This window comes from Ambystoma mexicanum, chromosome 6p (genome assembly GCF_040938575.1).
Source record: "Ambystoma mexicanum isolate Mex_15411 chromosome 6p, UKY_AmexF1_1, whole genome shotgun sequence".
NCBI classification, from domain to species: domain Eukaryota; kingdom Metazoa; phylum Chordata; class Amphibia; order Caudata; family Ambystomatidae; genus Ambystoma; species Ambystoma mexicanum.
In genome coordinates this window covers 653,937,985-653,951,749 of record NC_090935.1, presented here as the reverse complement: position 1 = coordinate 653,951,749, position 13,765 = coordinate 653,937,985, and the positions used below count along the sequence as shown (strand labels likewise).

Genomic DNA, 13,765 nt, shown 5'->3' with positions numbered 1-13,765 from the left:
GGGTCAAATAGCACCCTACCCGCTAGCTAACACGCTAACCTCGGGCAAAGCTCACTGGGAGTCGCCCCCCACCTTGGAGCCATGGCCAAAGCTCTGAAACCTCCTAAATCCGCAGACATTTCCACCATGCTGCTGGCAACGGAGAAAGGAAAGAAAGCATACCCTCCTAAACTCACACCCCAGAAGGCAACTAAGGATAAAGGGAACCTTGCAACCAAAGAAGAAATCCAAGCCTTCATGTCCGACATCAAAAGGGAATTTAGATCCTGCATGTCGGAACTTAATGCAAAACTAGAGCAAACAGAGCAAAGGGTCAGTAACATCGAACACAGGATTGGGGAATCTGAAGAACTAGCCCTGGAACATTCTAACTCACTAGCGGAAGTGCAATGCACCATCCAGACCCTATTGGACAGAACCAAGGTCCTCGAATTCAAGCAGCAAGATTTTGGCAAACCGCACCCGCCACAATAACCTGCACATCCGAGGGGTGCCTTCATCAATCCCAACAGGGAGCTACCCGACTACGTGGGTAACTTCTTCCAGTCGCTGTTGCCGAACCTGGAGGAGACTCAATTCCTACTCGATCGCACCCACAGACTGCGCCCATGTCGACAAACCGACTCAGACTGCCCCCACTCCCCCCCCCGGACGTAATCACAAGAGTCCACTTTTACACCACCAAAGAGGCCATCTTGGCAATATGTCGCTCACGCGATGAATTATCTTTCCAGGCTCCCCTCTCCAGATATTCCAGGACCTCTCCCCTCTTGCCCTGCAGAAGCGCAGAATGCTGCGTCCACTCACGCTCTTCCTCCGAGACCAGCAGATCCGCCACCGGTGGCTACGCAGCGTCAATCCTGCGCCCCGGCTCTCCAGGGGGCAAGGGGTCGCCCCAAGCCGAGACGCAGAGAAGCCGCAAACCTAAATAAAGATCAACGACGCACCTGAAGAGGAAGTCTATCCTACAAATGCTACAGGATGAGGGATCCTCCGTAGCTTTCCTGCAAGAGACTCACCTGATCCCGGCAGACTTCTCCCGCCTGCGCAGCAGACTCTTCCCTCTACAATTCCTGGCTTCCAACGGCACCAAGAAGGGAGGCACTGCCATTCTTTTCGCGAAGGACCTGAACCTGCAGATTCTAGACACGCTACGATGCCAAGAGGGTCGCTTCATCGCAATCAAATGCATCATCTTTGGCCAACTCTACACCCTTATCTCAGTTCATGCTCCGAACGAGCATCAGGAAGGGTTCTATTGAGACTTAGGAGTCCCTCCTCCCATTCATTGAAGGGCAAGTCGTCATTGGGGGAGACTTTCACGGAGCCCCAGACCCTCTCAAAGACCGATCGCACCCCCATCCCCCAGGGACCTAAAACTAGCAACAGAACTGCTCCACCTTTTTCGGACGCTGAATGTCGTTGACACCTGGAGAGTGTTATATCCTGAAGAGAAGAACTTCACCTTTTACTCATATGTGCACCGCACCTTCTCTAGAATTGACTTGCTGCTGGCCTCCCCCCAGATCCTGGCCTTCACAGACGACGTTTCTATCGGCCCCCAAATCCTTTCAGACCACACCCCAGTCTCATTAACCTTGCAAGCTCACAACCCGGACCCCCCCCCCTCGCCGCCAATGGAACCTTTATGACCCTATCCTGGGTGACATGGCAGTGAAAGACACCATTGCCAGAAGAATAAAAAGCGTCTTCATGGAAAACCGTGACAAGGACACCTCGCCAGCCAACACCTGGGATGCCATGAAAGCAGTGCTTAGAGGGGAACTAATTACCCAAGGCGCAGCCTTCCATAGACGAAAACAGGTGGCCCGCGCCACCCTGGAAGTGGAGGTCCGAGTAGCGGAAGCGACTCACAAGCAGAAGGGCTGGTCCCCGAAAACTTATAGGGCCCTACAGGTGGCAAGAAAAAGACTGGAGGCGCATTACTACGATGCCACGGCGAATCTACTAACCAGAACAAAACAATGGTACTATGTCAATAACAACAAAGCTAATACATTTCTGGTAAATGGCCAAAGTGAAGAAAAGAAATACTGCTTGCAATTCCTATGGACTCGCATGATGCAAGGCACGCATAAACCTCTGGTCTTTGAGTTGGTCAGCTTATGTAAGCACATTGAAAAAGAACTTCTTAGTTTTAACAAGTAGATGAATTTAGCGAGTTGCGATAACTTCCCTTCTCTTCTTTATCTTCAATATGAATGTAAATGCAAATGTAAAGATTTTTAATTGTCTTAAGATTTTTTTTTTTTTGTAAAGGTTCTGCATTTTGTAATTGAACCAAATACAAATTAAAAAAAAAATAAAACCATCTTAGGCCTCCGCGACCAACAGGGAGTGACCCAATACGCGGAGTGCGAGAAGTTACGCCTGGCAGTAGCCCACCAATCGGAAATAATGACGGCAGTCCCGAGGAATCCAAGCGAACAGTAGGCCTACATCCGAGAGGCAGCTCTCCCACTCCATACGCCCGCGACGAGGGAAGGACTCGAAGTGCCCATCACAAGCGAGGAAGCCATAAAAAGCCTGAAATCCAGAGCCCCAGATGGGTTCTCCACCTGATTCTACAAACTATTCCGGCCTCAACTGGTGGCCCCGTTAACTTGACTCTTCAACTCATTTGCCGCCACTGGGAACGTCACCCAACCATGCGTCCACCACAGTCCTCATTCTCAAACCTGGAAAAGACCCCAAAGACACTAGTTCATACAGACCCATCTCACTATTAAACCTGGACGCCAACATATACTCCAAAATTCTGGCCAAGCGCCTATCCTCCTTAACATTATAGATCCGGACCAGACAGGGTTCATATCCCACAGGTCGACAAAAGACAACATCCGTAGGGCTCTAGACCTGATGGAGATTGCCAACCAGGAAACGCAACAACTCGCCCTGCTGGCCCTGGATGCAACCAAGGCTTTCGACAAAGTGGATTGGACTTATCTACGCCTCACCCTTGAGGCCTTCAGCTTTGGCCTGACCTTCCAGAGAATGGTCCTAGCAAACTGTCAAGCTCCCAAGACCCGGCTGAGAGTCAATGGCTTCTTATCGGATCCTATCCCGCTCACATGTTGAACGAGACATGGATGCCCCCTGTCCCCCCTGCTTTTCGCCTTGGCCATGGAACCCCTGGCCCAGCGGATCCACCGAAACCCTTGTATCAGAGGCCCTCAGATAGGCCCCGCCCAACACAAGATTGCTCTTTACGCAGACGATGTGTTACTGACCATCACTGACATTAAGGCTTCCATGAAGGCGGCCTTGAACGAAAGTCATGGCTTCGGAAGAGTAACAGGGTTCGCTATCAACTTCCGTAAATCGGTGGCCTTAGGGGTGGGACAGGGCCCAGGCAAGAGGGAAGCCCTAGAGAAACAAAGCCCATTCCAGTGGAGCGTCAAGTCTATCCCATATTTAGGGGTCCAGATCCCCGCCCACCCAACAAAAGTGTACCAAACGAACTCCCCACCCCACCACCCAAACCCCCCCTCCGAAGAATTGGAAAGGGACCTCAACCGCTGGCAGTCGCAGGAAATCTCCCTCTTATGCCGCATCACGGCATGCAAAATGAACCCCCTCCCGCGGTTCCTCTACGCCTGCTCCTCTCTTCCCACCTCAGTCCCGCTCCCCCCTCTGCAGCGGCTCCAACGGAAAATTATAGACTTGATCTGGCAGGGCAAGAAGTCACGTATCCCCCGAAGAACAATGATGGGCAGCACAAAACTGGGTGGACTGGGTGTTCCAGACCTCCGCAAATATCAAATCGCAGCACAGCTGGCCCACTTTCAAGCATGGGATGTTGCCTTGGGGCGCCTGAAATGGGTGGACATCGAACAATCCCGCCTTTCTCTCCCCCCTCTGCTTTCTTCCGTTTATTCCCTCTGCCCTGCGCTGAGCTTGGCCAGGTATCCTGTCCTCCACAAAACAATCAATGAAGGCCAGGGATTTGGCCCGCAGGCACAAGGGCATCCCAGGGGACCTGAGCTCTTTCTCCCCAATCTTCCTTAACCCATCCTTCTCCCCAGGTTCCTGCCCAATGAACTTTAGAAATTCGGTGGCGGTTGGTCTCGAGTCGCTGGAGCAGCTCTTCAAGGGGGGGCACCCCTCGCACCTTCGAACAATGCAAAAGAACCTTCCAACTTGCGGAAACACAGGTTCACCTATGCACTATTGAGGCACTGGTGCTCCCACCCCAGATCCGAGCGGCTGCAACCCGTACCCCAGCCCCACTAGAGCTCACAGTAAACGACCTGCCAGCCCGGGGGAAGATCTCGGCCCTCTATAAACTATTGCAGGAGGACCCTTTCCGTGCTAAGCCCTTCTACATGACCCAATGGGAGGCAGACTTAGGTCATGGCATAGAGGACCATACCTGGATGGACATCTGGTCGAGAACGCGCACGGCCTCCCCCTGCATCACTAATAGGGAATGTGCCCAAAAACTGGTGCTGCGCTGGAACTCCCCCCTGCCCCCTCTCCATCCCCCTTCGCCTTCACCACTTCCAGCAGGCTTTGGACCCACACTGCTGGCACCTCTGCGGCCTTCCAGGATCCTATCTTCACATGTGGTGGACGTGCCCTAAACTAAGGGTGTTCTGGTCCCAATGCCTCGCAGCAATAAAGGATATTACCCAAGTGACAAATCACAGTGGCACGCACCTGGAAATCGGCGGAAGGCCCCCTGATGACCCTTTGGTGGATTAAAATTTGGGACATCCTAATAGCCGAAAAGGTCACGGCTGCCAAAGCCGGCCTTCTCCAGCGCTTTACGAACATTTGGGCACCGTTGTTAGACTATAACCAGAACTACCCGACCCTGACCTATATGCCACGCTTGATTGCAAGAGCCCTCCACTTAACCAGCGAACACTCGGTGCCTGGCCCGACCCAATGAAACCGGGAGACAAGACCCATCTAGAGATAGTGGGGGTGGATCAGGGGCAATGCCGACTTACATGCTCAAGGGGTTAAAAAAACAAATGTTAATGTATATGTTCTCCGATGTGCTGTTTATAAATACATTTAAAAAAAAAAAGAAAAGTCCATCCCACTGAACATTTGTGCTAATTACTATTATGAACAACTTCCTAGCTATCCCACTTCCGTTTACTTTTTTTCCTACTTCCTTCTGTAAGGGTTTCGAAGGAGGAGACTGATACAGGTGGCATGATGATTGCAATAAACTTTTATTTATTCAGAATAATAAAGCGAATGCCTGACTTTACCAATCTCTAACAGGGGGTTTCCCTGCCTCAACTAAAACACTAAGGTTTCTGTCACAATGTCTGTGTAAATCAATAGTCCACTGCCCCGTGTCAAACACCCTGCTTCTGTCCTTACACTTAAAACTAAACTAGAGATAAAGTAGGCCTTCTTGGTCCAGAAGAATGACTCCCTTCTTCTGCACTGGGGACAAAGTTTCACTTCCAATTCTTGGGTTCGTCTTATGGGAAAGGCTCCCTTCCCTGGGTCAAAATTGTCCTTCAAAATAAAAAGGCCAAAGTTCAAGCACTTTCACTTGACACACACACTGCCAATCCTCTAACACTTTGTATCTGAGACTTCCTTCTCCTGGTATCATGGCTTCAGAGTTCAATACAATCAGGGGGAATGACTCCCTTCTCCTGGTCTCTTTCCACTTGGTTGCACAGTTTAACACACCAGGGTTAATGACTCCCCTTTCCCTGGTGAGCAAAGAGTCTTGTATCCTTTCGATTTGGCCAAGTGAATGCCTCTCTTCTGCTGGCTTGGTTTGTCATTTGCCCTGGGGGAATGACTCCCTTTACCAGGCTTCTCGGTCCTGGCTTCAGTTTAGGGCCACCAGGGGGAATGATTGCCTTCCCCTTGTCTATGTATCACATAGCTTCAAACACACTGTTCTCAAATGTTGGAAGGGTCCATGACCCTGGCTTCTCTTTTTTGGTTGGACTCGCTTGGTATCCCTCTCTACCAAGTGCGGCGACGAGCAAGAGAACTCATGCTACTTTCTGACTGTGGGTCCCAGAACCTGGTTTCTCTTTCTCTTCGGTTTCGCCCACTTGGTTTCCTCTATTGCTAAGAACTGACACAAGGAAGATGGCTCGCTTCGTGATTTGGGTCCCAGACCCTTCTCGAGTATTTAATGGGTTTCATTAGGCCACTGGGCCAAGGAAGCATTCCTCAGATGCAAGACTATCCGTCTGCCTCGCATCCTTGCTTGGGCCCCCAAACTTCTCTGTAGCGGTTACTGGGATCAGGTAGCACTCCAGTTCTTCCTGGGATCTAGCGTCTCGATGGGAGCACCAGCGTTCCCTCTCCCTCAGTCCGTCGGCTACTTGGGTCTGCACTCGGCTTCTCTGCTTCGTGGTCTCGATGCTTTCACCAGACCGGCCGGTCCACTTGGTCACAGTCACATTCTGTCAGGACTGGCGGGGAGGTTGCTTCACGCTTGACCTCCTCTGGACTTCCATGGCTGCTTGCCTGCGTCCGCTGCTTCGCCTGGTTCTTCTCTGAACACGATTCGAAATGTCTGGGCTGAAGGAAGGAAGTCCTTCTATTTCCTTTTTATGGCACAGGCTCCACCCTGGCGCAATGTCCACACCTGTAGCTGTCATGTCATCCCCTATTCCTTTTTTGAGCCACCTCCTCGCAGTACTTGGGTCAGGCAAACCCTTTGGGTTCTCAAAGATCTTCTTCATCCCAGTACATCTGGTTATGTCAATTTTACGTATGTTACAGCAGTACATGGGCCTACCCTCAAAACAAGAGTTTGTGATGGGAGTGGGGCTTAAGGAGTGAAGGTGTGTATAGGGCATGGGTGAAAGGTGGGTATGCAGCATTCTCCCGAGATGTTCCCCCTTTTCCCCAGACGGGAGGTCTCCTTCCATCGGATCCTCCTGCTGAGTACCAACCCCAGGGGGAATACCGGGCATGGGAACTGGGTCCCCCTTGTGGAGAAGTGACAACCTATCAGGATTCATCACACTTCTCACTGACATATTTGTCAATATCTCAGCGATACTGTAAAAATGTGCCCTATAAAATGTAAGATCACATGACAGAAATATTGAATATGTGAATGTAAGATGGACTGAGTAGTTTTATTGGGTGATCCCCGCAGGACTTTAGGAGGAGCCATAGCAAGAAAAACAAATGCACAAGTAGAAAGACAGCAAAGCTACTTTTGCTGAAATGTAGTTATCCTGACATTAGAAGATTGGTGAAGGTAAGACGGTTACCTCAGAGAGAAAAGGAGAGGTGACCGATAAGAACAGGCTCATATCTAAGAAAATAATGTTTTGCCTGACGGTCGAGATTCATGATCACTTGCACAGTTACTTTATAGATAGTTCTTATGAACAACCAACGACTAAAATATATTGCGGTACATTGTGTTTGCAACCCAACGCGCTGGCTTTCAGGTATTGCACAGTACGAAACCTTATGAATACTGTATCATATAGTATGAAATCTTATGAAACTGTTTTTGGTTACATTGCTACAAAATCTTTGTTTTTATTTTCTGAAATAGGAGATGCCCCTAAAATCACAGCTTACTCCAAATACAGCTGGTAAGGATTTATACATTTTATGATTAGTTTTTGATTGACTTTTTGGCAGTCCTTTCTGTGAGTTTTAGAGGACCTGTTTTACCTCTTAAACATGACACATTTTATAGATCGTTTTCCTTTTTTTTTCTCCAAGTTAAACGTGTTTCTAGAATGAATGTGACAAACTGGAAAAGCACACCTGAAATCTTTGATAAGACGGCATCCTCTTCCAAAACATCATTACCCAGGTAAATCAGGAAAATGTAGTTCAGGTGCATGAAATGTGGCACAGGATCATGAATATGTACTGTTCTTCCGCTGTCCCAAAAACATTTGCATTAGCAGTGTCACACTTTTTCTGATAATGGTTAAATGTTTTGCTCCTCTGACACTTCTGCAACATGCTCCATCATATGAATTCCTTTTTGTAGTATGTTGGACAATCCCTACCTATTGTCATGGCATCCCCTTGTTTGTGGATTTTGAAATCATTATTTCTGCGCCATTGTGAATCATTTTCTGTCTGAATGTCTGGTCCTCTCTCTGTTCTGTGAATCATAACAGTTCTATGCATTGCTTTGGAACAAGGGATAGCTGGACCCTGTGGTTCTTCCAGATGTGAAGAGGGACTAACCCCCCCCTAGGTAGTAGGAAGGGGAGACTGCTTTGCATAAAGTATGTTTACACATTATTATTAGGGTATTTGAGCGCTGGCCTAGCTTGGGGAAGCAATGGAGTTGTTTACAAGTCATGCAGGAAATGCACGGAGAGGGGAGCTAATGACTGGGTTGGGGGGGGGACAGGCAATATGGCAGCAAGGGACCTACAAGCAAGTAGGGAAGAAACAGTGGGGAGTAGATCGCTCAGTCTAGGTGGGGAGTGGTGGGTGTGTGGACTTAGGTGTTAGAGAGGAGTCATTCATCAAAGAGGAGGGTCTTCCACTTCTACCTGACATAAGGAAGAGAAGGGGCAAGTCTTGTGTTGGTGGGTAGGAGGTTTCAGAGTCTGGGGGCATAGACAGAGAAGGCCTGTCTTCTGGTTCTTTTCTTCCCGCACCAGTGCTGTTCAAGCCTACACATGTCCTTACGACTGGTGGCAGGGCATGCAAGATCTTGTATCTCGAACTAAAAAAGGGAGCAACTCCACAATTTGGAGGGCTGTCGGGGCGTAAATCAGGGTTAGTTTGGTTTGTCTGAATGATCAGGGAATGTGGATCCAGTTGATGCGAATACAGCATTGCATTTTTGGCAGTGGGCTGCGTGTGTTATATACCCAGCTAGCAATTCTATTTTAATGCCACTCATTAGAGGGTCACTTGGTCATTAAACAATGATATATTTACACAGTCCTGAAGTGCATGAACAGATATGTCCAAGTCATGCATAACAGCCATGGAGTTTGCATAAGTAACAAATACATTCTAAGTAGGGACTTGTCCTTGTCCTTTGGGTGCTGTTGACGGTGCTTCCTCACTGTATGTGTCTGGCTGACTGAAGGGATGTACCTTTCTTGGTCATAGCCATGCCTTTTCCCACACTCGTATGGCTGAGAGTCCTGTCACTCTTTATTAGGAGGTTTCTTGAAGGGATTGAAAAGCTTTCCCATGGTGCACCTACTTTTATGTCCACCTCTCTCCCCTTCCCGGTTTGTTCAGGAACTATAGGAAGATATAGCCTGACTCTTCCTTTCTGCCACACGTATTATACATCAGGACCTTAGCTATGCATCATCAGGCTTCACACTGTATCCTTTTGCTAATCACTCATTGGATACAATAAAGACAAAAGCACCCTTTCACAGTTAGTTACTTTATCTCATCAGCAAAGACGGTCAATTCTATTATGTGACTTATTGAGTATGTATATAAAACACAACGAAGCATTCATCAAAAGGCACATGTACACACATTTTATTTTATCATGACATTTCAAGTTTAAGCATTTTTCTTTTTAACCTCAAGGTTTCTAAAACAAAATAACATCATTAAGATTCCAGTGCACTGATATTCTCTCACTCTCACTTAATATTGGATAGCTTATCTAATTATGACCCCCCTTTCCTATTTTCTCCCCGGACGAGGTAGCTAGACAAGTCCAATCTATGAAAGCCTCGTCCAAAAAGGTTAATCCATGTTCCTATAAAACCAACAAGGACCACATTGACACCCTCGCTCCGGCCCTTGCTGATTTCTACAACCACTCCTTTGCCGCAGGATCCTTCCCCTCCCCTCTGAAGGCACTCCCTTGTGCATCCTCTTCTCAAGAAACCCACAGCTGATCCTTCCTGTCCGGCTAACTATTGCCCAATTTCCATTACCCCCTTTCTGGGCAAACTCCTGGAAAACCCGGCCATCTCTCAGCTTAACCTTCATTCAAATTCTGGTGGCTGTCTCCATGACCATCAGTCTGGCTTCAGAGTGGCCAGAAGCACAGAAACTGCTCTCTTGAACATCCGTGAAGATCTGCTCTCCAACCAGGACTCTTAACATTCCCTCTGTCCTCATCCTTGATCTCTCTTCTGCCTTCGACACGGGTCAACCACACCATCCTGCTCAACCGTCTCCGTGATAACCTGGGTGTCACTGATCAGGCTCTGACCTGGCTGACCTCCTTCCTCTCTGATCGACCCTCCCAGGTCCAACTGGGGTCCTTCCTATCATCTATCTTCCTCTCTACCTGTGGGGTTCCCCAGGAGTCTAACCTCTCACTCTGGCTTTATAACCAATACCTGGCAACTCTTGCCCACTGCATTGCCATTTTGTGCTCAAATTTCCAGTGCTATGCTGATGACACTCAACTCATTTTCCGGCTACCCTCGGCCATCTCCTCCATCGCTCATCTCTGACTGCCTAACTGCCATTCAAGATTGGTGTGCCGCCAATGATCTTTGTTTGAATGCCAGCAAGACTGAGATCCTACTCATCGGCACACCATCTCCATCCTTTTCCCTCACTCTTTGGCCGGCCTCCCTTGGCCCTCCTCGTACCCCTACCTGCGAGGCTAAGAACGTTGGGGTCATCTTTGACTCCACACTTTCCTTCTCCGCCCATATCTCTGAGGTCTCTAAAAAGTAAAACCTCCTACTGCACCTCCTCCGAGGTACTCTGCCTTTCCTCTCCTTCCCTCAGAAGCTCACTGTCTCCCAAGCTCTGGTACTCACTAGGTTGGACTATTGTAACAGCCTCTTTCGAAATCTACCTGTCTCTACTCTCCGCCCTCTGCAACTTATCCAGAATAGGACTGCGAGACTTGTCCTTGGCCTCAAGCCCTGGGATCGTATCTCTCCAGCCCTGAAATATCTCCATTGGCTCCCAGTGGATGCAAGGATTAAATTCAAAACCCTCTGCATTGTCCACAAGGCTTTCTGGGGCCTGGGTCCAAAATACCTACAGCTATCCCTCTGCAAATACCTCCCCTCTCGAGCTCTTCGCTCCTCTACCTCTAACTCCCTCCGGGTCAATCGTTTATCAAAGAAACGAGCTGGGGGGTAGATCTCCCTCTGGAACAGCCTCCCTGCCACTCTAAAACTTGAGGAGAACTATCTCCGGTTCCGGATGCACCTCAAGACCTTCCTCTTTGCTTCTGCCTTCGCTCCCCCTCTTCCCCGCTGACCGGCCCTCTCCTGGCACTGTGCACCTGGCCACCCTCTTTCCCCTGGGCCCAGGTACCTGCTCACCCTGCCGCCCTCCTGCACTGCCTCCTGGCCACCCCTTGCACTGGTGGACTGTATATGTACCCATACAGCCCCCCTTTTCTCTTTTTCTGCACTTGCCTGACTCACCCAGTCTGCTGCCATAAACACAGCACATGCCACTTGCTGGCTGCACTACCTCTGTTTATTGCCTCCATTTTCTATTGATTTTTATTTATTATTTATCTTCTCTGCACTTTCACTCTTCCCCTCCAAGCACTTTTCCCTTTTACCTTTCCCATGCACTTGCGCGTTCTCAATGTCACTGGGCCTAGTAAGATCGTTGTTGTTTTTGTGTTCCCCTCCCTTGCCTAGTCGCTCTCTGAAACACTTGTGTACGAGCGCGATACAAATAAAATATATCATATCATATCTGATTGAAAGGACAAAACCGCCCACCCAAGACTTTGAACTTCCGGCTACTCTATTAATCTTTTGGTGCCTTAAAGATTAAGGAAGTTTTGCCTTTTGTGCCCAGTCTTACACCCTGCCAATTACCCTGCAAAGGGGTCCTTCTTATTTGTCTGCCTATTTATACTCACCATGCAACTGAGTCTTGTCTTATGCTGTTTTTCTGAAAGACTGTCTCGCACTTGGCACGCGATCTCCCTTCCTGCAGCTAGGTATGCCTCAGCCAGGTGTAAGGAACCCAAGGGCGTCCCCATGTATCCTCCTCTTGGGTAGCTAGGAAAAGGCCATGGTTCTTGGATCCTGACCCTGGGGGTGAATAGGCGAATGAGGATCACCCAGGTTGAGGGAACCTGGGAAGTGGGGATAGAACATGCCTAGGTGAGACCTGGTATCAACATTTCCTTTTCATGAGAAAATCTCTTTTCCACAAGCTTTCATAGGCTGTCGTCAGCCCCTTCCCTGTTAGGCCTGTAACACTGTCCCCAAGAAACACCAGTTCAGTACTGGGACGAGGAAGAGACCAACTAGAGAAGCACATCCTCATTGTATTAATGCACACACATATCAACCTCAAATTAGTACGGAGACGAAAAAGAGGAGAACAAGAGCAAGACCGAACTACCATTTCCATAGTGAACAGATTAGTCTTTTCCAGACTAATCATGGTAGCAGGACCTTTAAAAGCCGAAATCATTGTAAACACAGAGTCGTCTTTGGAAACAGTGATACGAACTGCTGGGTGCAGGCAGACCTTTTCGGATCAGCAGTGTGGCAAGCGGAGCAGTCGAGGCCCGAGAAAGGATGCAGAGTTTATGTAGTGGGAAGCAGAAGTGAAGGACGCTGGTGGCAGACCGCCGGAGGGAAGCCGGTGTGACCGAGCAAAGCAGTTGTGAAATCCAGAAGCTGCAGGAGGGGCATCGCTGGGCGACCAGAGCCACAGAGAGCCGCCAGGAGAAGGAGCCAGGTACTGCACGGGAAGGAGAAAGCCTGTGGCAGTTGAGGACCTCACCGCAAAGCCATAAGCTCTGACCGGTGAGTGCCCCTAGAAGGGGGAAAATCAGGCTGGCAGACGAATATGTAAAGCAGATAATGAGCATTGATTTAAACTGGACTGAGCATTACTGTGAAGGCCGAACGAAGAGAAAGTGAAATACTTTTGAATTCTGAACTAACTGAAAGCAATGATGAGCAATTTTGAATACCAAACAGTGTGAAAGCAAGTTGGGAGCACTTGTGACTATTGAACGGAGTAAAAGAAAGATTGGGAACCTACAATATGAAATATAAAGGAAACGAGCATTGGCACAATCTCAGAGAATTCTAAGGAACTGTAGCATATAAGAAAGCAAGCATTGGCAACAGCCAAGAAAAGGCAAAGAACTGTATGTCATGAGAAAAACCAATTGGCAAGAGCCAGGAAAAAGTGTACTAAGTGGATTGCGGGCAAGCAAGCCACTGTGCAGTGTAAGGAGAGTATGAGACAGGTGGCTAAAGCAAGAAGCACTGTCAAGTTGAAAGAGAGGCGCGCCACGAGCCATTCAGGCATTCCCCTCCACAAATTAAATGGTAGCAAGACGGAGGTATTGGTGGTCGGCACCATCTTGCCTCTCCTTTATTGGACCAATGAGTGCTGGCCGACCGCCCTTGCCCCTCTCCCGGTCCCTGTGTCTTCCGTAAAGAATTTGAGGGTTATTTCCTCCTCTCTTGCGATGGATGCCCAGGTTGCAACAGTATGTAAGAGCGGTAATTTTAAGTTGCTCAAACTCCGAAAGGTTCTCCCATTTGTGCCGGAAAAATGCTGTGCTCTGGTGAGAGCAGCCCTCGTTTTGAGTGGTTTAGATTACTGCAACTCACTGTAACGTGCCCAGCCCCGTTATGTGATTGATCGGTTACAGCAACTGCAGAACGCCGCTGTCAGAGCTACTCTTTGGCCTCCTACTGAAGCCCACATTACCCCTCTGTTGAGGCAGCTTCACTGGCTTCCGGTGGACAAGAGGATATTGTTCAAATCCCTGTGTATTGTACATCAGGCTTTCAATGGCCTCGGGCCAGAATACATTCAAGATAAATTCTCCCATTACGTACCAACACAATGTCTCTGCTCCCACTCTGCT

General features: G+C 48.9%; 1 protein-coding gene across 4 annotated transcripts in view; it reads left to right on the top strand.

The window, feature by feature from the left end:
- The window catches only part of BDP1 (BDP1 general transcription factor IIIB subunit), a 2,223,165-nt gene that overhangs the window by 2,088,452 nt on the left and 120,948 nt on the right, over window positions 1-13,765 (top strand). For all 4 annotated transcript variants that reach the window (XM_069627521.1, XM_069627519.1, XM_069627520.1 and 1 more), the window contains 2 exons: window positions 7,532-7,571; window positions 7,705-7,798. In XM_069627521.1, the coding sequence (XP_069483622.1) occupies window positions 7,532-7,571; window positions 7,705-7,798 (134 nt within the window). The remainder of the gene's footprint in view (window positions 1-7,531; window positions 7,572-7,704; window positions 7,799-13,765) is intronic.